The following is a 23,962-nucleotide window of genomic DNA, read 5'->3' on the forward strand; positions in this document are numbered from 1 at the left end:
AACTAGTCACTGGGAAAACTAGAGCTATTTATCATGGGCTGCATAGGATCAGATCCATCAAGTCATAAGCACACAGATACAGCAGGAATGTATGAAGTATGGAAATGGTATAGGATTGAGGCTGAGCACATCCAGCAGACACAAGTAAACTTGTGGGTGGATCCAATTCCTGGCACTTACTTCTACAGCACAGACATCTGTTCATCAACTCATTCCTACGGCCTTTTGTGAGGTCCCCATGACCACCTAACACAGAGTGAAAAATTTAAACCTGGTTCACAGATGAGTTGACATATTAGGTTGGTAGGCAGGCAAAACTGGACCGCTGTTGCGCTATAGCTCCCCACAGGGATGGATCTAAAGAACAAAGGTGAAGGGGAATCTTCCCAGCTGGCAGAGCTTGGAGGAGTATTCTTCCTAGATTGCTTTATAAGGAGAGAGAAGTGGCCTGAAAAGAAATCTTTACAGATGTCTAGGTTTTTCTGTCTTGCCTGGAGTGACTCTGCGAACATCCATGATCACCGGAAGTATAACATTTGTGACCAACATTATCTCAACCAAGGAATCCATTTCACAGCCAAAAACCAAACCAACCACAAAGTGACAATTATACACATCACCATGGAATCCACTGATATTGAAATATTCCTCATCATGTAGAAGCAGCCAGGCTCATAAAAATAGTGGAGTGGCTTGCTACAAACCCAGTTAACAGAGTAGCTTGCTACAAACCCAGTTAATGTGCCTGCTTGGGATTGAGGTGTTGTCCTACAAGATGTGGTAAATGCTCAAAACCAACCAATAAAGAGTATCCCTGAACGGTTAAAGACATGGCTCCAGAAACCTAGGAACTGGAGAAGGATTGGCCCATCTTATCAGTGACTCACTTATAGATTTATGTTTCCTGACTCTCAAATTTGGGGTTTGCTAGATAATAATAATTAGTTCTCCAGGGGTTGGGTGGAGGGATATTTCCACCAGAATACACAGCATGGAATTCAGTGAACTTGAAACTCTATTACTTGGTCACCTTGGGCTTCGTTCTTGCCTTTAGTGGGCAATTTTGAGACATCTCATGAAACTTCTCAGAAGGTCTTAAGAGATCAAGAAAGCATTCAAATGTGGTGATGACCAACGAAATAAAACATCATTATATTGCCTCTCCCACTTCCTTATTTTACTTTTCCTCCCCCTTCTCTTACTCTTGCTCCCTGGGGTCAAAGTCCCAAATAAACTACTGCACATAAGACTTTGTTTCAGCCTCTACTCTGGGGAAACCCAAGAGGGGAGAGGTGAGAGAAGAATTTAATTTTGGACCTATAAGGTTGAGATGTCTGACGAGACATGCAAGTGGAAATGTTGGGGAGGCGGTCTATACACAAATCTGGAGTTTAAGGAAGAAGTCCAGACTTCTGAAATGCTGTTCACTTCACAGCTTTGAAGAGGGCCACAAACATACAGTTGCTAAAAAGAAAAAAAGAGCATAATAGGACAAAATAGCACATGCAATTGTCACATAAATGCGTCGACAGTAAGAGTTCTAGTACTGAGCACAAAGGGCCAAATGGGTCTTTTTAAAGATAGGACTAGATACAGATCCTGCTCTTAAAAGGAAGATCATTTAATGAAATTGAAAAGCATTCCGAATAGCATTAACTAGAGCATATTAATCTCAGTAGCAAATAGGTCCTTATTAATTCTGATTTTTTCCAACAAATTATATATTCAGATAAACACTGAAATACTTTACAGAGCTTATTTTTCTCTTCCATCCCTGACAAAATGAGTCACTTCTTCTTTTGCAGTCCCGTGGTAGTCTCTTTTGTCTACCTTTGTTGTTGGGATACACCTCACCAAACTATAATTTATCCCTGTATTTCATTCTTTCCCCAATGAGAGTGTGCCCTCTTCTGAATGGGATCCCTGCCTTTGTATCTCCAGCACCTGACACAATGCCTAGTATAGAAGTGGCACCGTTTGTCAAATAAATGAATGCACACTTGAATGGATCCCTGCAGAACGTCTGCAAAGGGCTGTGTTGAGCAGGAGCAAGTTGAGCACACCTTTGAATTCCCAGCACACTTATCTGACCTGTACATCTCTTTGGTCCCTTATTTTGTATCTTATTTTATATGTATTTGTACCTACCAACCTGTGAACTTGTCAGGGTAAGATTTGTGTCTGAATCACCTCTGCACTTGGGTGAAGGTACCTGGCATAAAACCAGCGACAAGAATATGGAATATGAATTATCTGTTTTGCAACCAGCAACCTCGGCATCATCTGTGCTTCTCAAACTTAAATGTGCATAGGCGTCATTTTGTTAAGATGCCGGTTCGGATTCAATAGATCTGAAGTGAGCCAGAGAGTCTGCAGTATCTAAAAAGCACCCCCTGATGCCCAGCATCTGGTCTGAGGACCACACTTTGGCTGTCAAGGTCACTACATCAATGGTTCTCAACCTGAGCTGCATTTTAGGATCTTCTCGGAAGATATTGAGAGTACTGAAGTCTGAGTCCCGCCCCTCAGAAATTCTGATTTAAGTCATTTAAACTCCCCATGCTAGAGTAGCAAGGACCTAGGGCTAACAGACCTTTACATATACAAAAAAAGAAAACACTTAATCGGATAGCTTCTTTTTTTTTGAGAGAGAGATATACAGAGAGACATAACATGAGCAAGGGGGAGAGGCAGGAAAGGGAGAAGCAGGCTCCCCGCTGAGCCAAGAGCCCAAAGTGGGGCTCGATCCCAGAACCTAGGATCATGACCTGAGCGGAAGGCAGATGTTTAACCTTCTGAGCCGCCCTGGTGCCGAAATCGGATAGCTTCTTAAATGAAATTGCGGAAAATATCTCAATAAATGACTCTTCTAAAGAAAGTAATAGCACGCAACACCAAATTCCCGGGTGCCAAGTCAGTCTTCGAGCGACAGAGGCCCCGCCCCTGCCTGTCCTTGACACGCCCCTCCAGCGAGACCTAGCCCGCTTCGCCACGCCCATCACCTCCTCTCCTTCCTTTTCTACGGGGTCGACTTCCGGCGTGGAGTCTGTCACGTGCCCGGAAATGGGAAGTGGTGGCTGAACGGCTCAATTGAGCTCATCCTACTAGCGGTGGCCGTTCCGGCCTTGTCCGGTCTCTGTCTTGGAGTACCCGCCTCGGCACAGCCGGGCTCGGTCCGGCCTTGCGGTAAGCCTTGGGTCGTGGCTGCCCAGTAGTTCCGGCGGCGGTGGACAGATTAGCAGACAGGCGGGCGCCAAGGTGAAGGGGCATCTTCCCAGCTTCCCAGCTTGGCTGCTGGCTCCGCGTCCGGGGTCGGGTACCTGTCTCTCCGCCGCCTGGCCTCCCTTCTTTTCCCCGCCTGTCTGGGTAAGGCGCAGAGGACGCTGGGAGCGTCCACCAATTCCTCGTTGTTCTAGGGGCTGGGAGACCAATTCTGACGCGTCCCTTCCCCGTTTCACCCATAAGAACCAGATTTCATTTGTGCAAAACGGCCCTGGTCATTTGCTCTTTGGCGTGGACCAGGAGAGGAGGGCGTGACAGTGCCTTCTTCTTTGTCCAAATCCACATTTTCTTCTAGATCTCTGAAGCGCATTCCCCTGTCTCTGTGCACAGTTTTCTCTTGTGGATGACAATGCTCCACTTGCTGAGTTGCCTCGATAGCATATAGGGCCCAACCCACGCGGACTCTCACAATGACAAGCTCTTTGTCACGCAGGGTAATGGTCCAACTGAGTTTAAGGTAACAAGAACCAGTACAGAAAACAGTGGCTGACTACTTCTGGAACGTGGTCAGACATGGATTCTTAAACCTGGAAAATAGTTTTAAAGGATCTCTATTTATCTCTGATTTATTCACTGACTTACACAAAAGTAAAGACTCAACTCTTAGAATGTAAATGCCACTGAGGCACGATGTTCTTGTCTTCCTGAACATGCCTGTCATATTCACCTCTAACGTAGAATAGTGCATGGCACTTAGTAGGCATCAGTATTTGCTGAATGAATAAGGGTCACATAGTGCTTTCCATTATGCCTAACTCCTTTATGAGGTATAACCAGTCCTCTCTTGCTTTACACTTCCCATACACTCACTGTTGCTTTCGACCGAAGAGGGACTGTGTGGTAAATGTTGGCCACTGTTCTTCATTTGACCAGTTTTTACTATTCAGTTCAGGTTATCTCAAGAGGTATTTGCTCAGTACCTGCTAAGAAAGAACACAGAACTATGCTGGAGCATCTTCTCCTCTCTCTCTCTCTCTCTCAAGGGAGTTCTTGAGGTCTACAAGCTTATGATAACCAATTGGACAGCAAGTGCTTGATTATGTGGGAAATACAAAAAGTGCTCTAGCAATTGAGAGGAGAGATCAGTTTGGATTAAGATCATTATTGAATCAATTCTCATAAACAGTGAAGTGTAATTAGGGTTTGGAAAGATGATATTCCCTGCATGGAAAAGCAACTAAGCAAAGATGCAAAGACTGCACCTAGAAGAGGGCTTGGACTGGAAGATCTGTATTTGGGAAACTTAGGAAAATGTTGAGCAGGGGCATGTGGTGATGAAAGCTATGTTTTAATATTATTTGTTTACCCAGGGTTTGGGGATTGTGGAAACTTGAAAAGAGATAACCAGATACTGAAGTGTTAAATGGATATAGTTGACGTGAACCTGGATTAGTGTGTTAGCAGTGGGGACAGAAAGGAAGGGTAAATTATATGTAGATGAGGGGAAATCAGAAGAATGTGGCAGCAGATTTCATGTTGACAATGGAGGAGGAGAATCAAATATGACAGATTTTGAACCCAGACATTTGCTTACAGATGTGAGAGTTGGAAAGGGGAGTCAGGGAAACTATAGTTGTCATGTCATTTGGTGCTATCATTTTGCTTAATTTTGAAATGCCTGATATGTCTTTGCCGAGTTCTAGGAATACAAAGATGAAGAAGGTATGGTTCTTTCCTACAAAGAGCTACTTTTAATGGGAGAGAGACTACAACTAGCTAGAAAATAGGATTTGTAAGTGCTATGTTAGCAGAGTAGAGGGAATGTTTGAGAAGTATAAAAGAATTATTCTTTATGTGTGTGACTACTTCACAGAAGAGGTGACATTTTAGCAGGATCCTGAAGAATGAGTTGGAATTTCCTGGGGGGAAAAGAATTACAGGAAAAGGAAATTGCATGAACAAAGCCCAGAGATAGAGAAGTAAAGTGGCCATTATCCAGTGTAGCTTGATCATAGGGTGGAGTAGAGCTTTTAAATCAGTGTCTAGGCCCTAGGACATACTAAGTGATTAGTAACATGGGCACAAAATTTTGCGATAGGTGGAATGGACATTAGGATGGGTGAAGATGTAAAGAGATGGAGAAGAAAGCAGTTGGGGAAAATTGTACTCCATGGCTTCTAAATCTTCTGCCGCATAGATGGTGACATCATTTGCTGACACTAGCGTTGGGGATTGAAGAAGATAAATAAGATTTGCAACACGCTGATGGGGAATAGGAAGAGGAGTCATCAAAGGAAATGTTAAAGGGTTGCTGAGCAACAGTGAAAGTCTAGCTTTGAACAGATTTAGCTATTTGTAATGAATGCAGTGAACATAGATACATGGCCTTCTTAAGTGGTATATGGTAGCCCATAAGAAGTGGAGAAATATACAGTTCATGGAGATTGATAAAACATGGTGAACAAGTCTACAAACCGAAAGATAATTGAAGGAGAGTGTAGGTGAACACTGCCTCCAGGCTAGGTTGGAAAAGAAATTAAGCTTGGAGAAGCCAGATAGATGATGAGAACAGGAAGGAGGGGGAGGTCAGAAGACTAGAGGCTAAGATGAGGTGGAAAAGGAATAGAAGTGGGAAGATGTGATTTTTTTGTGAGAAAAGCAATTTTTTGATTTGGAGCAGAGATCAAAATTTCACAGATTGAGTAAAATATAGGAGATCCCTGGTTTCCAAAAGTGTCATTGTATTATAAAAATTTATTCTATGTCATTTATTTAAAATTCATAATCTCTTAATTTTCCCATAGGAAGAGTGTTAGAAGTTAATTTCCTAAGCAAGGTCACATGTATGAAATACCACACATTTGCATTGGAAAATAGTAATATACATACATACAAATATATATATTTGAAAATAAAGTTGAAAAGAGATTTTAAAAAGTATTTAACTTAAGTTGGTATTTGAAAAAAGACATTGAATTTAGTGAGAAAAATGAAATAAGTGGAAACCTCTTTATAATAGCTTTATTGAGATATAATTCATATACTATAAAATTTACCCTCTCAAGTGTATAATTCAGTAGTCTTTAGTATATTCACAAGGTTATACAGCCATCACTACTATCTAATTCAAGGGCATTTTCATCACCCCAAAAGAAACCCCATACCCATTAACAGTCCTTCTTGCCCCTAGCCCCTGGCAGCCACAAATCATTTTGTCTTTATGCATTTGTCTACTCTGGACCTTTCATGTAAGCAGAATCATAAAATATGTGATCTTTTAACTGGCTTCTTTCACTTAACATAATGTTTTCAAGTTTCATCAATGTTGTAGCATATATCAGTAGTTCGTTCCTTTTTTTATGGCCAAATAATATTCCACAGTATAGATGTACTTCGTTTCGTTGTATCAGTTCATTAATTGGTGGATATTTGAGTTGTTTCTGTTTTTTTTGGCTATCAATAATACTGCTATGAACATTTATGTACCAAGTTTTTGTGTGGACATATATTTTCAGTTCTCTTGAGTATATATCCAGGAATGGAATTGGTGGGTCGTATGGTAATTTCATATTTAACTTTTTGAGGAACTGTCAAGCTTTTTCCAAAGTAGCCGCACCATTTTACAATCACCAACAATGTATGAAAGAGTTCTTTTTCTCCACATCTTTACCAACGCTTGTCTTTTTAATGTTAGCCATTCTAGTGAGTGTAAAGTGATAGCACATTTGGTTTTGGTTTGCATTTCCCTAGTGGTTAATGATGTTGAGCATCTTTTCGTGTGCTTATTGGCCATTTGTATATTTTCTTTGGAGAAATGTCTATTCAAATCCTTTGCTCAGTTTTTAATTGTGTTATTTGTTTTTTTATTGTTGAGTTGTAAGCGCTCCTTATATAGGAAATTTATATTTAAAGATTGAGCATGGGTTTTTATTTTTTTTCTTAAAATTTTTTTCGTATCATAATATTTGGTAAGCACTTCCAGATATTTTAGAGTTTAATAACGTTCGTTCTCTAATTTCTTTTCCAATCATATGACTTTTTATTTTTATGATGTTGGTATGTTGATATATGAAATCATTCTTCCTATACTTATCAGCCATTCTTCCTATACTTATTAGATAATTTTTTAAATCATAAATGGAACAATATGAGATAGAATGATTTCAAGAATGAGCTTAATATCTATACTCTCCATTTTTTTCAGCTGATTAAAAATGACAGCAATCAAGCATGCGTTACAAAGAGACATTTTTACACCAAATGATGAACGCCTGCTGAGTATTGTCAACGTCTGCAAAGCAGGAAAAAAGAAAAAGAACTGTTTTTTGTGTGCCACAGGTGGGTATTTAGTAAGAAAAAGCTCTTGTTTGGCATTCTTTTATTGTTTTATTCCCCAGGGGACTTTTCCCCCTTGTTTTTAATACTCTCATTGTCTTGGGATGCCTGAGTGGCTCAGTCAGTTAAGCATCTGCCTTCTGCTTAGGTCGTGATCCCAGGGTCGTGGGACCGGGCTCCTTGCTCAGCAGGGAGCCTGCTTCTCCCTCTGCCTGTCACTCCCCCTGCTTGTGCGCTCTCTCTCTCTCTCTCTCTGACAAAATATATAAATAAAATCTTTATATATTCTCATTGTCTTTATAATTGGAAAAACTCTTGCGCCAACAAATTCATTTTTAAAGTTGTCTTTAATTATATATTGAGTAGATACAACAGAATCTATAGTATATATAAGGTTCAAAGACTGACCAAACAGGAACACTCATGTGCTTACCACCCAGTGTAAGAATATTACCATTACCTTTGAGGTGTCCTGTGTATCCTTCCCTAATCCCATTCCCTTCCCTCATTCATTAAGAGGTAACTAGTATCCTGAATTTTGGTTCGGTCTTTCCTTGCTTTTCTTTATCATTTTGCTATATATGTTTGTAATCTCAAATAACTTATTATGTAGTTTTGCATGTCTTTGAAATTTACACAAATTGAATCATAGTGCATATATCCTTTTGTGACTTTTTCCATTCAACATTATGTTCATGTTCATGAGTTTTCTCTTTTTTCATATAACCATAATTCTTTCGTTTTCACTCCTATGGAGTGTTCTACTCTATGAGAGTACCAATTTACTTACGCATCCTACCAGTGGTGAACATTAGGTTTGTTTTCCACTTTTAATATTCAGACAGCAGTTCTGTGAACATGTTTGTCCTTGTGTCCTCGTGTATACAGGCAAGAATTTTCTAGGGTTGATACTAAATGTAAATTTAGTATCTGGGTCATAGGCATGTAAATGCTTAACACTAATACCAAATTATTTTCAAAAGTAGTTACACTGGTTTTCAATTCCACAAGCAGTGTGTGTTTGGAGTTCTTTCTCTACATCCTACTTAAAACTTGGTTTTGACACTTGGTTTTGACAGACTTAATTGATTCCTACGTGGTGGAAATGGTACATAAAATAGTATCTCTATGTGGTTTTAAATTTCACTTCCCTGTTGATGAAATTAAGCATCTTTTCATGAGTTTATTGGCCATTGAGTTTCCTTGTCTTAGAAATTTGCCTTAAAACCTTTTGCTCATTTCTCTGTTGTGTTGGTTGTCCTTTTACTGATTTGACAAGGTCTATATATTTACTAATCCTGTGTTGGTTATATGCATCCCAGTTTGTGGCTTGTGTAGTAGCTTTTTGATACTTTTTTTTTTAAAGATTTTATTTATTTATCTGACAGAGAGAGACACAGAGAGAGAGGGAACATAAGCAGGGGGAGTGGGAGAGGGAGAAGCAGGCTTCCCGCTGAGCAGGGAGCCCGATGTGGGCTCAATCCCAGGACCCCGGCATCATGACCTGAGCTGAAGGCAGACACTTAACGATTAAGTCACCCAGGCACCCCAGCTTTTGATACTTTTTAATGAAATTTCTAATTCTAATGAAATCACATTAATCAATCTGATCCTTTATGGCTTCCACTTTTTTATCTTATTTAAGATACACTTCCCTAGAAGGGCGCCTCTCGGTTGGTTGAGCATTCAACTCTTGATCTCAGCTCAGGTCTTGATCTCAGGGTTGTGAGTTCAAGCCCCACACTGGGCTCGATGCTGGGTGTGGAGCCTACTTAAAAAAAAAAAAAAAAAAAGATATACTTTCCTGAAGTAACAAAAGTATTCTCCTATACTATGTTCTAAAAGTTTTATAATTTTGCCATTCACATTCTAGTATTTAATTTACCTGTTTCCATGTTTGTAGTGATGAATGTGAATGTACCTATTTCTGGTCTCTCCTATATCTGGTTTTTATTTTGTCTTGTTTTGGTTCTTTTTTCTTCTACCTAAATTTTAGAATCCACTTTGCAAGTGCCAGATTTTGTTGGGATTTTAATTGGAATTGTTTTGAATATGTAGTTCAGTTCAAAGAGAACTTGCATTTTCATGATACTGAGTCTTCTTGTCCACGGACATGGTGTAGTTCTCCATTTACCTAGGTCTTCTTTAATGCCTTTCAGTAAGTTTTACAGTTTTAAAGGCTTTCATAAGTTATATAGTTTTAAAGGTTTTGCCCATATGTTGTATTTATTCCTAGATTTTTGATACTATCATAAATAATAACTTACTAGCACTAATACATTTTTAAGACTTTAATTTTTTTAAGATTTATTTATTTATTTGTCAGAGAGAGAGAGAGAGAGCACAAGCAGGGGGAGTGGCCGGTAGAGCAGGCAGAGGGAGAAGCAGGCTCCCAGCTGAGCAAGGAGCCTGATGTGGGCCTCAATCCCGGGACCCTGGAATCATGACCTAAGCCAAAGGCAGATGCTTAACCAACCGAGCCACCTAGGTGTCCAAGACTTTAATTTTTTAGAGCAGTTTAAGGTTTACAACAAAATTGAGGAAGGCGGTACACAGATTTCCCATATATCCCCTGCCCCCACATATGTGTAGTCTTCCCTTTTATCAGTACCACTGGCAACAGTGGCAACAGTTTGTTACCAAGAATGAACCTACATTGACACACTGCAATCATCCAAAGTCCATAGTTTACCTTAGGGTTTACTCTTGGTGTTGTACATTTGTATGGGTTTCGACAAATGTATAATGAAATATATCTACCATTGTAGTAGGAAAATACTCTGTAGGAAAATACAGAGTATTTTCACTGCCTTAAAAATCCTGCATGTTCTGCCTATTCATCTCTCCCCCAACCCCTGCCCTTTACAACCACAGTTCTTTTTACTGTTTGCATGGTTTAGCCTTTTCCAGGATGTCGTATAGTTGAAATCATAAAGTATGTAGCCTGCTCAGCTTGGCTTCTTTCACTTAGTAATATACATTTACGTGTCCTCCGTGCCTTTTCATGGCTTGATAGCTCATTTCTTTTTAGCACTGAATAATATTCCATGCCTAGATGTACCACAGTTTATCCACTCACCTAGTGAAGGACATGTCAGTTATCAATTTGAAAATTATGAATAAAGGTACTATAAACACCCATGTTTGAATTTTTGCATGGACATAAGTTTGCACCTCCTTTGGGTAAATACCAAGAGTGTAAGAGTGTCTTTGGTTTTGTAAGAAACCACCAAACTTTCTACCAAAGTGGCTGTATCATTTTGCAGTCCCACCAGCAATGTTTGAGAGTTCCTGTTGCTACACATTTCTGCCAGCATTTGGTGTTGTCATGTTCTGGAATTTGGCCAAACTAATAGGTGTATAGTGGTATCCCATTGTTGTTTTAATTTGCATTGCCTTGATGAAATAGGGTGTTGAGTATCTGTTCATATGCTTATTTGTTATCTATATATCTTCTTTGGGGAAGCATCTGTTAATGTCTTTGGCCATTTTTTAATCAGGTTTTTTGTTTTCTTGTTGAGTTTTAAGAGTCCTTTGTATAGGGGCACCTGGGTGACGCAGTCAGTTAAGCGTCCAACTCGGTTTTAGCTCAGGTTGCGATCTTAGGGTTGTGAGATGGAGCCCATGTCAGCTCAGCTCGCACTCAGCAGAGTCTGCTGAAGACTCTCTCTTCTTCTGCCCCTCCCCTACCATGTGCACAGGGGCTCTCTTGCAAATAAATGAATCTTAAAAAAAAAAAAAAGAGTCCTTTGTATATTTTGCATAACATTCCTTCATTAGATATGTCTTTGGCAAGTATTTTCTTGCAGTCTGGCATATCTTCTCATTCTCTTGATGTTGTCTTTTGCAGAGCAGGAGCTTTTTAATTTTATTGAACATTAATACATTTTAAAAATCATTTATTGTTAGAATCTAGAAATACAGTTTGTTTTTATGTGGATTTCTGTGTCAATCTTGCTAGACTTTCTTATTCTAATAATTTGTCCATAAGCTCTTTCTAAATAGTGACATTTTCTTCCTTCCTTTATAATCTTTATATTTTTTATTTATTTTTGTTGCTTTAGTCTGCTGGTTAGGACCATCAGTACAGTGTTGATCTCAAAGGGAATGGCTTTTTAGTATGATAATTGCTATTGTTTTTTTGTTTACAATGTAAAGGAAGCTCTCTTCTGTTCCTGACTTTTTTTTTTTTACGATTTTATTTATTTATTTGACAGAGAAAGAGATAGAGCAGGAACACAAGCAGGGGGAGTGGGAGGGGCGCCTGGGTGGCTTAGTCGTTAAGCGTCTGCCTTCGGCTCAGGTCATGATCCCAGGGTCCTGGGATAGAGCCCCTCATCAGGCTCCCTGCTCTGCGGGAAGCCTGCTTCTCCCTCTTCTACTCCCCCTGCTTGTGTTGCCTCTCTCGCTGTGTCTCTCTCTGTCAAATAAATAAATAAAATCTTAAAAAAAAACAAAAAAAAGCAGGGGGAGTGGGAGAGGGAGAAGCCGACTTCCCGCAGAGCAGGGAGCCCGATGTGGGACTGGATCCCAGGACCCTGGGATCATGACCTGAGCCGAAGGCAGACGCTTAACGACTGAGCCACCCAGGCGCCCTGTTCCTGACTTTTTACTTTTTTTTTCTTTTTGGTTTTTTATCACTGAATGGATGTTCAGTTTTATCAAATGCTTTTTCAAATCATTGAGATTATCATATATTTCCTTAATTTATTAGCGTGGTGAGTAATTGTACTTGACTTTTCAAATGATAAATTGAGTTCTTGGGATAACCTAACTCAATCATGATGTACCATATGCCATCAATTATATATTATTTTATGTACCACTTAAAAAAATGCTATGATACTGCATCAATTGTTAAGACATATTCTGATTTCAGAGATGTTAAAATGTGGGAAAAAAATGTACATCTCAGAATTGGTGAAATGAAATACTATCTTTTGTATATGGCCTTGGATTAAGTTTGCCATTGCAGTATTTGTTTGTAGTTATTTGTATATTTGTAGTTATAAGATTTTTCACTCGGGGGCGCCTGGGTGGCTCAGTTGGTTAATCAACTGCCTTCGGCTCAGGTCATGATCCTGGAGTCCCAGGATCGAGTCCCACATCGGGCTCCCTGCTGAGCAGGGAGTCTGCTTCTCCCTCTGAACCTCTTGCCTTTCGTGCTCTCTATCTCTCATTCTCTCTCTCTCTCAAATAAATAAATAAAATCTTTAAAAAAAAAAAATAAAAAAAAAATAAAAAAAAAAGATTTTTCACTCATGTTCATTAATGACATGGTCCTATAATTTTCTTTTGTACACTATCTTTGTCCTTACAACCAAAGCAATAAAGTAAGTTGGGAGTGTTTCCTTGTTTTCTGTACAGTGGAATAGTTATGTATGTTTGGAATGTTTCCTTGAAAACTTGGCAAAAGATACCAGTAAAACTGTGTTGGACTAGGTTTTGGGGAAGAGATTTTTCACTTACTAATGCAATTTCTTCTTCTTTTTTTTTTAAAGACTTTATTTGAGAGAGAGAATGAGAGAGAGAGAGCATGAGAGGGGGTAGGGTCAGAGGGAGAAGCAGACTCCCCGCTGAGCAGGGAGCCCGACGTGGGACTTGATCCTGGGACTCCAGGATCATGACCTGAGCTGAAGGCAGTCGCTTAACCAACTGAGCCACCCAGGCGCCCCACTAATGCGATTTCTTTAATGCTTATAGAATTTTCCATATTTTCTGTTCTTAAGTCAGTTTTGGTAAGTTACATTTTTTAGAGATTCAACCACTTCATCTAAATTTTTAAATGTACTGATGTTCACTCCAATCCATCCACTATTCTGCTGACAGAGTGATTTTTGGAAACAAATTAGAGCATGTCATTTCCCTAATTAAAATCCTCTAAGAGCACCTCCACAACCTCAAAGGCCCTTTGTGATCTGAACTTCATCTTTTTTTGTGACTTCATTTCCATCCACTTTATTGCAAGAACAATCCATACTGAACCACTTAGTGTGGTTCTGAAATGGTGTTAGGCTCTTTCAAGCCCCTTTGGCTTCACATATGTCAGTCATTCTTTAGAGCTCATACTGTTCTTTCAAAACTGGTCTGCAGCTTTACTTAACAAGGAACCTGCCTCTGACCCTGTTGTCTGACTTAGATGTTCCCTTTGATGCTCTGAGCATTCCTCAGTCATGGCAGATATTAGGAAATACTACTCCTGTTTTAGTGTCATGTACACGCACCTGACAGCTGTATTTGCAATGAGTGGATGAATGGATGAAGAATAAGTGAGTGAATATTTCTGATGAAAGTGTGTTTTACTCAACAGTGACAACTGAACGCCCTGTGCAGGTGAAGATGGTCAAAGTCAAGAAATCTGATAAAGGAGATTTCTACAAAAGGCAGATTGCCTGGGCCCTTCGAGACCTTGCTGTGGTAGATGCCAAGGATGCTATTAAAGTATGTTTTTCTTAGTTCTTTGACCTATGTTCAGAAAGTGTCTTTCATTTTCTAATGTAGTAGTATGTCTTCTAAGATGATCTAAACTTCTTGTTTTGTAACCGTCTCCTCTACCAACTCACCAAGAATTAGTCTAGAGTGTATTATTAAACCTTCCATTCTCCCACTCTTCAGTCTCAAGCTACTAAATAAATCTGTATGCATGTTGGTTCATTGTTTTTGCTTTTTTTGAGCTATAGTTATGTTTGTGGACAAGTTATGTACACTGGAGCAAAATAACTATATATTTTGGTATTTAGGTTAGGTATATTTAGTATAAAATCCACGTATTAGTACACATTTTAAAGTGTTGTGAGTAGTTTTTTAAAAGCCTTCATTGTTTTGGTAAAACCTAGTTCAACATCATGTGTGACACTATAACCAAAGGGAGTCTTCCTTATTTCGTCTTCATGAATTAATGTAGAATCATCAGCTGAGGCAACCAGGCTACCCTTTTGAGGCCATGGTTTCATATTTGTGGCTCAAGTAAAGGAAGTGATGGTGAGTTACACACCTTATTTTCAGGAACTTAAAGAATAAGATAAAAGAATGTAAATACTACACTTTTCACCGAAGCCACATTCAAACATTAAGAAAATTGAATAATGTAATAATCATGTTAAAGGACCACGTTTATTTCTGACAAGTCAAAGCTTGTCACAGCAATGCCCTTTTTTCAAAAAAATTAAGTAGAGCTCCTCTGGTGAAATTAAGTCCTCCTTCCCCCTCAGCCTCTCTAACCCTGCCCTGCATCTTCCTTCCTCAGGAATGTTTTGCATCACACCCACTTGTGATGGGGCTGATAGCAAGGCTTACATTAATGTAACTGCAGGTGCCCTTTGACTTAACCCTTCAAGTCTCATACATTTACTTAAAAGGCACAAAGAAATAGAAGCTACCTTTGTAGAGCAATCCAATAAAATAAAATTCTGACTTTACCATGGTACAGACCTCTGGGGAACTAAAGTCTAGACAAATTGACAGGCAGTTGACTGGAGTGTAAAATATTTTTTAAATGAAGCAAAAACAACTTTAGGAGAGCTTTGCTTGTCTAGAATATGCAGTTCAGGACTCAGATTTCTAACAAATGTGGCGAATGCCTTTCTATATATTTTTTTAAAGATTTTATTTGTTTATTTATTTATTTATTTATTTGACAGAGAAAGATACAGCGAGAGAGGGAACATAAGCAGGGGGAGCGGGAGAGGGAGAAGCAGGCTTCCCAGCCAGTAGGGAGCCCGATGCAGGGCTCAATCCCAGGACCCTGAGATCATGACCTGAGCCGAAGGCAGACGCTTAACAACTGAGCCACCCAGGCGCCCCTTTCTTTAAGTATTTTAGTCACACTGGGCTGCCGCTGCTTTATCCCTAAGGGGCACCCAAAACACTTTAATAAATTATTTAATAAATTCTGTTACCATGGGAAAAGATCAAGAGTAGAGACTTTTTTGGTAGGTTTCTGTTTGGGTTTTTTGTTTTGTTTTGTTTTTTAATTTTATTTTATTATGTTAATCACCAACATTACATCATTAGTTTTTGATGTAGGGTTCCTTGTTTGCATTGTTTGCATATAACACCCAGTGCTCCATTCAATACATGCCCTCTTTAATACCCATCACCAGGCTAACCCATCCCCGCACCCCCCTCCCCTCTGGAACCCTCAGTGTGTTTCTCAGAGTCCATAGTCTCTCATGGTTCGTCTCCCCCTGCGACTTCCCCTCTTCATTTTTCCCTTCCTACTTTTTTTTTTTTTAACATATAATGTATTATTTGTTTCAGAGGTGCGGGTCTGTGATTCATCAGTCTTACAGAATTCACAGCACTCACCATAGCACATACCCTCCCCAATGTCTGTCACCCAGCCACCCCATCCCTCCCACCCCCCACTACTCCAGCAACCCTCAGTGTGTTTCCTGAGATTAAGAATTCCTCCTATCAGTGAGATCATATGATACAAGTCTTTCTCTGATTGACTTATTTCGCTTAGCATAATACCCTCTAGTTCCATCCAGGTTGTTGGAAATGGCAAGATTTTTTCTATGGCTGCATAATATTCCGTTGTGTATATATACCACATCTTCTTTATCGATTTCATCTGTTGATGAACATCTTGGCTCTTTCCATAGTTTGGCTATTATGGACATTGCTGCTATAAACATTAGGGTGCATGTACCCCTTTGTATTCCTTCATTTGTATCTTTGGGATAAATACCCAGTAGTGCAATTGCTGGGTTGTATGGTAGCTCTATTTTCAACTTTTTGAGGAACCTCCCTACTGTTTTCCAGAGTGGCTGTACCAGCTTGCATTCCCACCAACAGTGTAGTAGGATTCCACTTTCTCTGCATCCCCGCCAACATCTGTCATTTCCTGACTTGTTAATTTTAGCCATTCTGACTGGTGTGAGGTGGTAACTCATTGAGATTTTGATTTTGGATTCCCTGATGCCGAGCGATGTTGAGCACTTTTTCATGTGTCTGTTGGCCATTTGGATGTCTTCTTTGGAAAAATGTCTGTTAATATCTTCTGCCCATTTCTTGACTGGATTATTTGTTCTTTGGGTGTTGAGTTTGATAAGTTCTTCATAGATTTTGGATACTAACCCTTTATCTAATATATATTTACAAATATCTTCTCCCATTCTGTCGGTTGTCTTTTGGTTTTGTGGACTGTTTCCTTTGCTGTGCAAAAGCTTTTTATCTTGATGAAGCCCCAATAGTTCATTTTTGCCCTTGCTTCCTTTGCCTTTGGCGATGTTTCTAGGAAGAAGTTCCTGCAGCTGAGGTCGAAGAGGTTGCTGCCTGTGTTCTCTAGGATTTTGATGGACTCCTGTCTGACATTGAGGTCTTTCAACCATTTTGAGTCTATTTTTGTGTGTGACGTAAGGAAATGGTCCAGTTTCATTTTTCTGCATATGGCTGTCCAGTTTTCCCAACACCATTTGTTGAGGAGACTGTCTTTTTTCCATTGGACATTCTTTCCTGCTTTGTCGAAGATTACTTGACCATAGAGTTGAGGGTCCATTTCTGGGCTCTCTATTCTGTTCCATTGATCTATGTGTCTGTTTTTGTGCCAGTACTATACTGTCTTGATGATGACAGCTTTGTAATAGATCTGGAAGTCCAGAATTGTGATGCCACCAGCTTTGCTTTTCTTTTTCAACATTCCTCTGGCTATTCAGGGTCTTTTTTGGTTTCATACAAATTTTAGGATTATTTGTTCCATTTCTTTGAAAATAGTTGTTGGTATTTTGATAGAGATTGCATTAAATGCGTAGATTGCTCTAGGTAGCATTGACATCGTCACAATATTTGTTCTTCCAGTCCATGACCATGGAACGTTTTTCCATTTCTTTGTGTCTTCCTCAATTTCTGTCGTGAGTATTCTATAGTTTTCTGAGTACAGATCCTTTGCCTCTTTGGTTGATTTATTCCTAGGTATCTTAATGTTTTGGATGCATTTGTAAATGGGATCGACTCCTTAATTTCTCTTTCTTCTGCCTTGTTGTTGGTGTATAGAAATGCAACTGATTTCTGTGCATTGATTTTATATCCTGCCACTTTACTGAATTCCTGTATGAGTTCTAGCAGTTTTGGGGTGGAGTCTTTTGTATGTAAAGTATCATATCGTATGCAAAAAGTGAGGGTTTCACTTCTTTGCCGATTTGGATGCCTTTTATTTCTTTTTGTTGTCTGATTGCTGTGGCTAGGACTTCTAGTACTATGTTGAATAGCAGTGGTGATAGTGGACACCCCTGCTATGTTCCTGACCTTAGGGGGAAAAGCTCTCAGTGTTTCCCCACTGAGGATGATATTCACTGTGAGCTTTTCACAAATGGCTTTTATGATATTGAGGTATGTACCCTCTATCCCTACACTCTGAAGAGTTTTAATCAAGAAGGGATGCTGTACTTTGTCAAATGCTTTTTCTGCATCTATTGAGAGGATCATTTGGTTCTTGTTCTTTCTTTTATTAATGTATTGTATCACATTGATTGATTTGTGGATGTTGAACCAACCTTGCAGCCCAGGAATAAATCCCACTTGGTTGTGGGGAATAATTGTTTTAATGTACTGTTGGATCCTATTGGCTAGTATTTTGGTGAGAATTTTTGCATCCATGTTGGGGATATTGGTCTGTAGTTCTCCTTTTTGATGGGGTCTTTGTCTGGTTTTGGGATCAAGGTAATGCTGGCTTCATTAAATGAGTTTGGAAGTTTTCCTTCCAATTCTATTCTTTGAAACAGCTTCAGAAGAATAGGTATTAATTCTTCTTTAAGTGTTTGGTAGAATTCCTCTGGGAAGCCATCTGGCCCTGGGCTCTTGTCTGTTGGGAGATTTTTGATTACTGCTTCAGTTTCCTTAGTGGTTATGGGTCTGTTCAGGTTTCCTGTTTCTTCCTGGTTCAGTTTTGGTAGTTGATAAATCTCTAGGAATGCATGCATTTCTTCCAGATTATCTAATTTGCTGGCCTATAGTTCCTCATAATATGTTCTTATAATTGTTTGTATTTCTTTGTTATTGGTTGTGATCTCTCCTCTTTCATTCGTGATTTTATTTATTTGGGTCCTTTCTTTTTTCTTTTTGATAAGTACTGGCCAGGGGTTTATCAATCTTGTTAATTCTTTCAAAGAACCAGCTCCTAGTTTCATTGATCTGTTCTGTTTTTTCGGTTTCTATTTCATTGATTTCTGCTCTGATCTTTACTATTTCTCTTCTCCTGCTGGGTTTAGGCTTTATTTGTTGTTCTTTCTCCAGCTCCTTTAGGTGTAGGGTTAGGTTGTGTATTTGAGACCTTTCTTTTTTCTTGAGAAAGGCTTGTATTGCTGTATACTTTCCTTTTAGGACCGCCTTTGCTGCATCCCAAAGAATTTGAACAGTTGTGTTTTCATTTTCATTTGTTTCCATGAATTTTTTTTTAAAGATTTTATTTATTTATTCATGAAAGACAGCGAGAGAGAGAGAGAGGCAGAGGGAGAAGCAGGCTCCCAAGGAGCAGGGAGCCTGAAGCAGGGCTCGATCCTGGGATCATGACCCGAGCCGAAGGCAGACGCTTAACCATCTGAGCCACCCAGGTGCCCGTCCATGAATTTTTTTAATTCTTCTTTAATTTCCTGGTTGACCCACTCATTCTTATTTGAGCTCTTTCCAATTTTCCTCCTGTGATTGAGCTCTAGTTTCAAAGCATTGTGGTCCGAAAATATGCAGGGAATGATCCCAATCTTTTGGTACCAGTTGAGACCTGATTTGTGACCTAGGATGTGATCTATTCTGGAACATGTTCCATGGGACTAGAGAAGAATGTTTATTCTGTTGCTTTGGGATGGAATGTTCTGAATATATCTGTGAAGGCCATTTGGTCCAGTGTGTCATTTAAAGTCTGTATTTCCTTGTTCATCTTTTGCTTAGATAATCTGTTCATTTCAGTGAGGGGGGTGTTAAAGTCCCCTACTATTATTTTTTTTAATTTTATTTATTTATTTTTAAAGATTTTATTTATTTGACAGAGAGAGACACAGCAAGAGAGGGAACACAAGCAGGGGAAGTGGGAGAGGGAGAAGCGGGCTTCCCGCAGAGCAGGGAGCCTGATGCGGGGCTCGATCCCAGGACCCTGGATCATGATCTGAGCCAAAGGCAGACACTTAACAACCGAGCCACCCAGGCACCCCAAATCCCCTACTATTATTGTATTGTTGTCGACGTGTTTCTTTGATTTTGTTATGAATTGGCTTATATAATTGGCTGCTCCCATGTTAGGGGCATAGATATTTACAATTGTTAGATCTTCTTGTTGGATAGACCCTTTAAGTAGGATATAGTGTCCTTCTTCATCTCTTATTACAGTCTTTGTTTTAAAATCTAATTTGTCTGATATAAGGATTGCCACCCCAGCTTTCTTTTGATGTCCATTAGCATGGTAAATGGTTTTCCACCCCTTCACTTTCAATATGGAGGTTTTTTTGGGTCTAAAATGAGTCTCTTGCAGACAGCATATCAGTGGGTCTTGTTTTTTTATCCAATCTGATACCCTGTGTCTTTTGATTGGGGCATTTAGCCCATTTACATTCAGGGTAACTATTGAAAGATATGAATTTAGTGCCATTGTATTGCCTGTAAGGTGACTGTTACTGTATATTGTCTCTGTTCCTTTCTGGTCTATGTTACTTTTAGGCTCTCTCTTTGCTTAGAGGACCTCTTTCAATATTTCTTGTAGGTCTGGTTTCGTGTTTGCAAATTCCTTTAGTTTTTGTTTGTCCTGGAAGCTTTTTATCTCTCCTATTTTCAGTGACAGCCTAGCTTGATATAATATTCTTGGCTGCATATTTTTCTCATTTAGTGCTCTGAATATATCATGCCAGTCCTTTCTGGCCTGCCGGGTCTCTGTGGATAGGTCTGTTGCCAATCTAATGTTCTACCATTGTAGGTTACAGACCTCTTGTCCCGAGCAGCTTTCAGGATTTTCTCTTTGTCTCTGAGACTTGTAAGTTTTACTGTTAGATGTCGGGGTGTTGACCTGTTTTTATTGATTTTGAGGGGGTTCTCTGTGCCTCCTGGATTTTGATGCCTGTTTCCTTCCCCAAATTAGGGCAGTTCTCTGCTATAATTTGCTCCACTATACCTTCTGCCCCTCTCTCTCTTCTTCTTCTGGGATCCCAATTATTCTAATATTGTTTCGTCTTTATGGTATCACTTATCTCTCGAATTCTACCCTCGTGATCCATTAGTTATCTTTTTCTCTGCTTCTTTATTTTCCATCATTTGATCTTCTATATCACTAATTGTCTCTTCTGCCTCATTTATCCTAATAGTTAGAGCCTCCATTTTTTATTGTACCTCATTAATAGGCTTTTTGATTTCGACTTGGTTAGATTTTAGTTCTTTTATTTCTCCAGAAAGGATTTCTCTAGTATTTCCATGCTTTTTTCAAGCCCAGCTAGTATCGTTATAATCGTCATTCTGAACTCTAGTTCCAGCATCTTACTAAGGTCCGTATTGATTAGGTCCCTGGCAGTCAGTACTGCCTCTTGTTCTTTTTTTTGAGGTGAGTTTTTCTGTCTTGTCATTTTGTCCAGAGGAGAATAGATAAATGAAAGAACAAAATGCTAACAGGGTAACAACGACCCGAGAAAAATATACGCTAAACAAATCAGAAGAGATCTGAAACTGGGGGCAAAGAAAGGGAAAGAAAAAAAAAGAGAGAATATGATCAAATATGATCAGGCTGGTGAATAGATCAGTGCCGCACACTAGATTTTGGGTGTATTTTGGTCTGTTAGAAGAAACTGCCTCCCAAAATTTTAAAGAAAAACTTATATATGTACAAAAATAAGGGTAAATACAATGAAGGGATGGCATATGACTGTAAAGATGAAAATTATAAAAGATTTTATAAAAGGAATTGATAAGTTGGTTGAAAAAAGAAAGAAGAAAAATTAAAAAAAAAGAAAAAAAGGGAGAGAATGTGATCAGGCAGGAGACTAGAACAAAGGCATACACTAGAGATTTAGGGTATATTTTGGTCTGTTAGAAGAAACTGTATCCCAAAATTTTAAAGAGAACAATACACACACACGCACGCACACCAAAAATAAGATTAACTACAATGAAGGGATAGAATATGACTCTAAAATTGAAAAATAAAAAAGATTTTTGAAAAACGGATTGATAAGATGTTGGTTGAAAAAGGGAAAAAGAAGAATTCAAAAAAAAATAGAAAAAGAAAAAATGAACTTTGAAAGACTAAAGAATCATGGGAAAAAAGCCATGAATTCTATATGCTGTATTCCTCTAGTGCTGGCGTTCTGCTGTTCTCATTGATCGGTAAACTTGGTCTTGGCCGGTTGTTCTTGCTGATCTTTTGGGGGAGGGGCCTGTTGCCATGGTTCCCAAATGTCTTTGTGGGAGGCGGAATTGCCCTGCCCTGGCCCTCCGGCTAAATCATCTGCTCCATTTTGCTCTCAGGAGCTTTTGTTACCTGCAAGCTTTCCGTACAGCTTTGGAGGACTAGAGTGAAATGGCCTCCCAATCTCTGCCCGGAGGAGCCGAGAACTCGGGGCCCCACTCCTCAGTGCGCCCCCAGAGAAAAGCAGTCAATCACTCCCTTCTCCCCGGTCTCCGCCACACTCCGTGCTCACCCGGCCTGTGACCGAGCGTTTCTATCTCTGGCACCCAACCCCGTGTGGAGTCTCCAAACCCAGCAGATCCCTGCGGTGCGTTCCCGCGCCGCTCCTCCCGGGGGAAGAAGGGGAGTCTCCCCGGATCTGCCGCTTGTTGGGTCCCTGCTGGAGGAGCAGTGGCCCAGCTGGGCCGCAGATCACAGTTTATGGCAACCCCGAGGTGAGAGCCCACGCCTCGGCTCCATCTCTGCAGCCAGCTTCCCCGCTTCGATACCTGGGAGCCCTGCCGCACTCAGGCACCCCCGGTCTTCCTGTGACCCTGAGGGTCCTGAGACCACACTGTCCCAGCAACGGTGCCACCCCCCGCTTAGCCACTGGAGCGACGTCCCTCAGCGGAGCCGACTTCTAAAAGTTCCAATTTTGTGCTCCATGGCTCTATCACTTGCGAGTAGCGGCTGATGGAGGCCCCCTCCCCCACCGTCTATCTTCCTGAATAGCACCTCAGATTCACTTCTCCGCACGTCCTACCTTCCAGAAAGTGGTCGCTTTTCTGTTCAGAGAGTTGCTGCTATTCTTTTCTTCCATCTCCTGTTGAGTTCGTAGGTGTTCAGAATGGTTTGATCTCTATCCAGCTGAATTCCTGGGACCAGACAAAATTTAGGTCTCCTACTCCTCTGCCATCTTGCTTCTCCTCCCTCAGTAGGTTTCTGTTTAAGAGAAAATACTGTAAGGGCTTTTTAGAAATGCGTCTTTATTAAAGAGCCTTTTTCCTTCAATAGTTTTGCACTTTATAACCCCATTGACTTGCATAATTCACTAACATTGCTGATATTTATTTGAATGCTTTCTCACAGCTGATGCTTCATTGCTGGCTTTCTTAATGAATGTTGTTGTTTTTTTCATTTTTCATTTTACGTAGGCACCTTGGCATGTGCACACTATATATGGATATAAAACATAAAATTTTTATACATAGCCTAACATTAGCCATTTAGTGTCACACATTGATTTGTGTGAGTGTTGCCACTGGAGCACTCAGCTTCTTTTATGGCATTATGGGAAATATTCCCAGGGAAGAGATCATTTCCCATCAAGTTTTAGATTAGTTGCCAATACTCTTAGATTTTTTTTATAAGTGATAATGCAATTACCTCTATTGGAAATACAGATTTTTAATCTTTTGATGTTTCAGTTCTGCTTATTGAGCTAATAAGCTTAGTTTCATGCTACCGTAACGTGATTATTATACCAGGTCAAATCATGATCCCTAAATTATCCCAACTGTTCAAAGTAAAAGTTTGATATCATCTCCCTTGCCTTTAAGGCATTTATTTACATTTTTCCCCCAAATGATACTTTGAATGAATCAGATATATTATTAGCCTTCCATTGGACATTAAGAACATTTTAATCTATTTTTAATTCCTTGGATGTGAAGAAAAGCATACAATACATCCATATGTTTTCATGTTTTAGATAGCAGTCCAGTGATTCTACATTCACATGGGAAATATTAGCCTGGTATGAAATCATGGCTGCAAGGTGGCTTAAGAAACAGAGAGCGTACTGCTCTTCTCCCACAGGTTGAGCCTCTTTGTCATTCGAAAGAACTTCAAGGCTAGCCGGCATTTTTTATTTTTGAGGCACCTTCGATCATTCTCTTTTCAGAATTGAAAACAGAATCAGTCCCTGCTTTCACCTCGTTTGTTCCTGGAAACCACAGCAGGATGTAGGTTGTATTTTTTCTCATATGTTATAATTAGAAGACATATTCTTTACTAAGGAGTTAGTGTCAGATCACAGTTACAAAT

At 39.7% G+C, this 23,962-nt stretch overlaps 1 protein-coding gene across 5 annotated transcripts in view; it reads left to right on the forward strand.

Moving 5' to 3' along the window:
* The first annotated feature begins 3,037 nt into the window (after nucleotides 1–3,037).
* The window catches only part of EXOC1 (exocyst complex component 1), a 67,194-nt gene continuing 46,269 nt past the window's right edge, over nucleotides 3,038–23,962 (forward strand). For 4 of the 5 annotated variants that reach the window (XM_027598715.1, XM_027598719.1, XM_027598718.1 and 1 more), the window contains exons 1-3: nucleotides 3,038–3,186; nucleotides 7,427–7,560; nucleotides 13,868–13,998. In XM_027598715.1, the coding sequence (XP_027454516.1) occupies nucleotides 7,437–7,560; nucleotides 13,868–13,998 (255 nt within the window). In that variant the 5' untranslated portion in view covers nucleotides 3,038–3,186; nucleotides 7,427–7,436. Of the gene's footprint in view, nucleotides 3,187–3,218; nucleotides 3,367–7,426; nucleotides 7,561–13,867; nucleotides 13,999–23,962 lie in introns of those variants that run through there. The other variant, XM_027598717.1, reaches the window with a different exon arrangement.

Source organism: Zalophus californianus, chromosome 2, assembly GCF_009762305.2.
Source record: "Zalophus californianus isolate mZalCal1 chromosome 2, mZalCal1.pri.v2, whole genome shotgun sequence".
NCBI lineage: Eukaryota > Metazoa > Chordata > Mammalia > Carnivora > Otariidae > Zalophus > Zalophus californianus.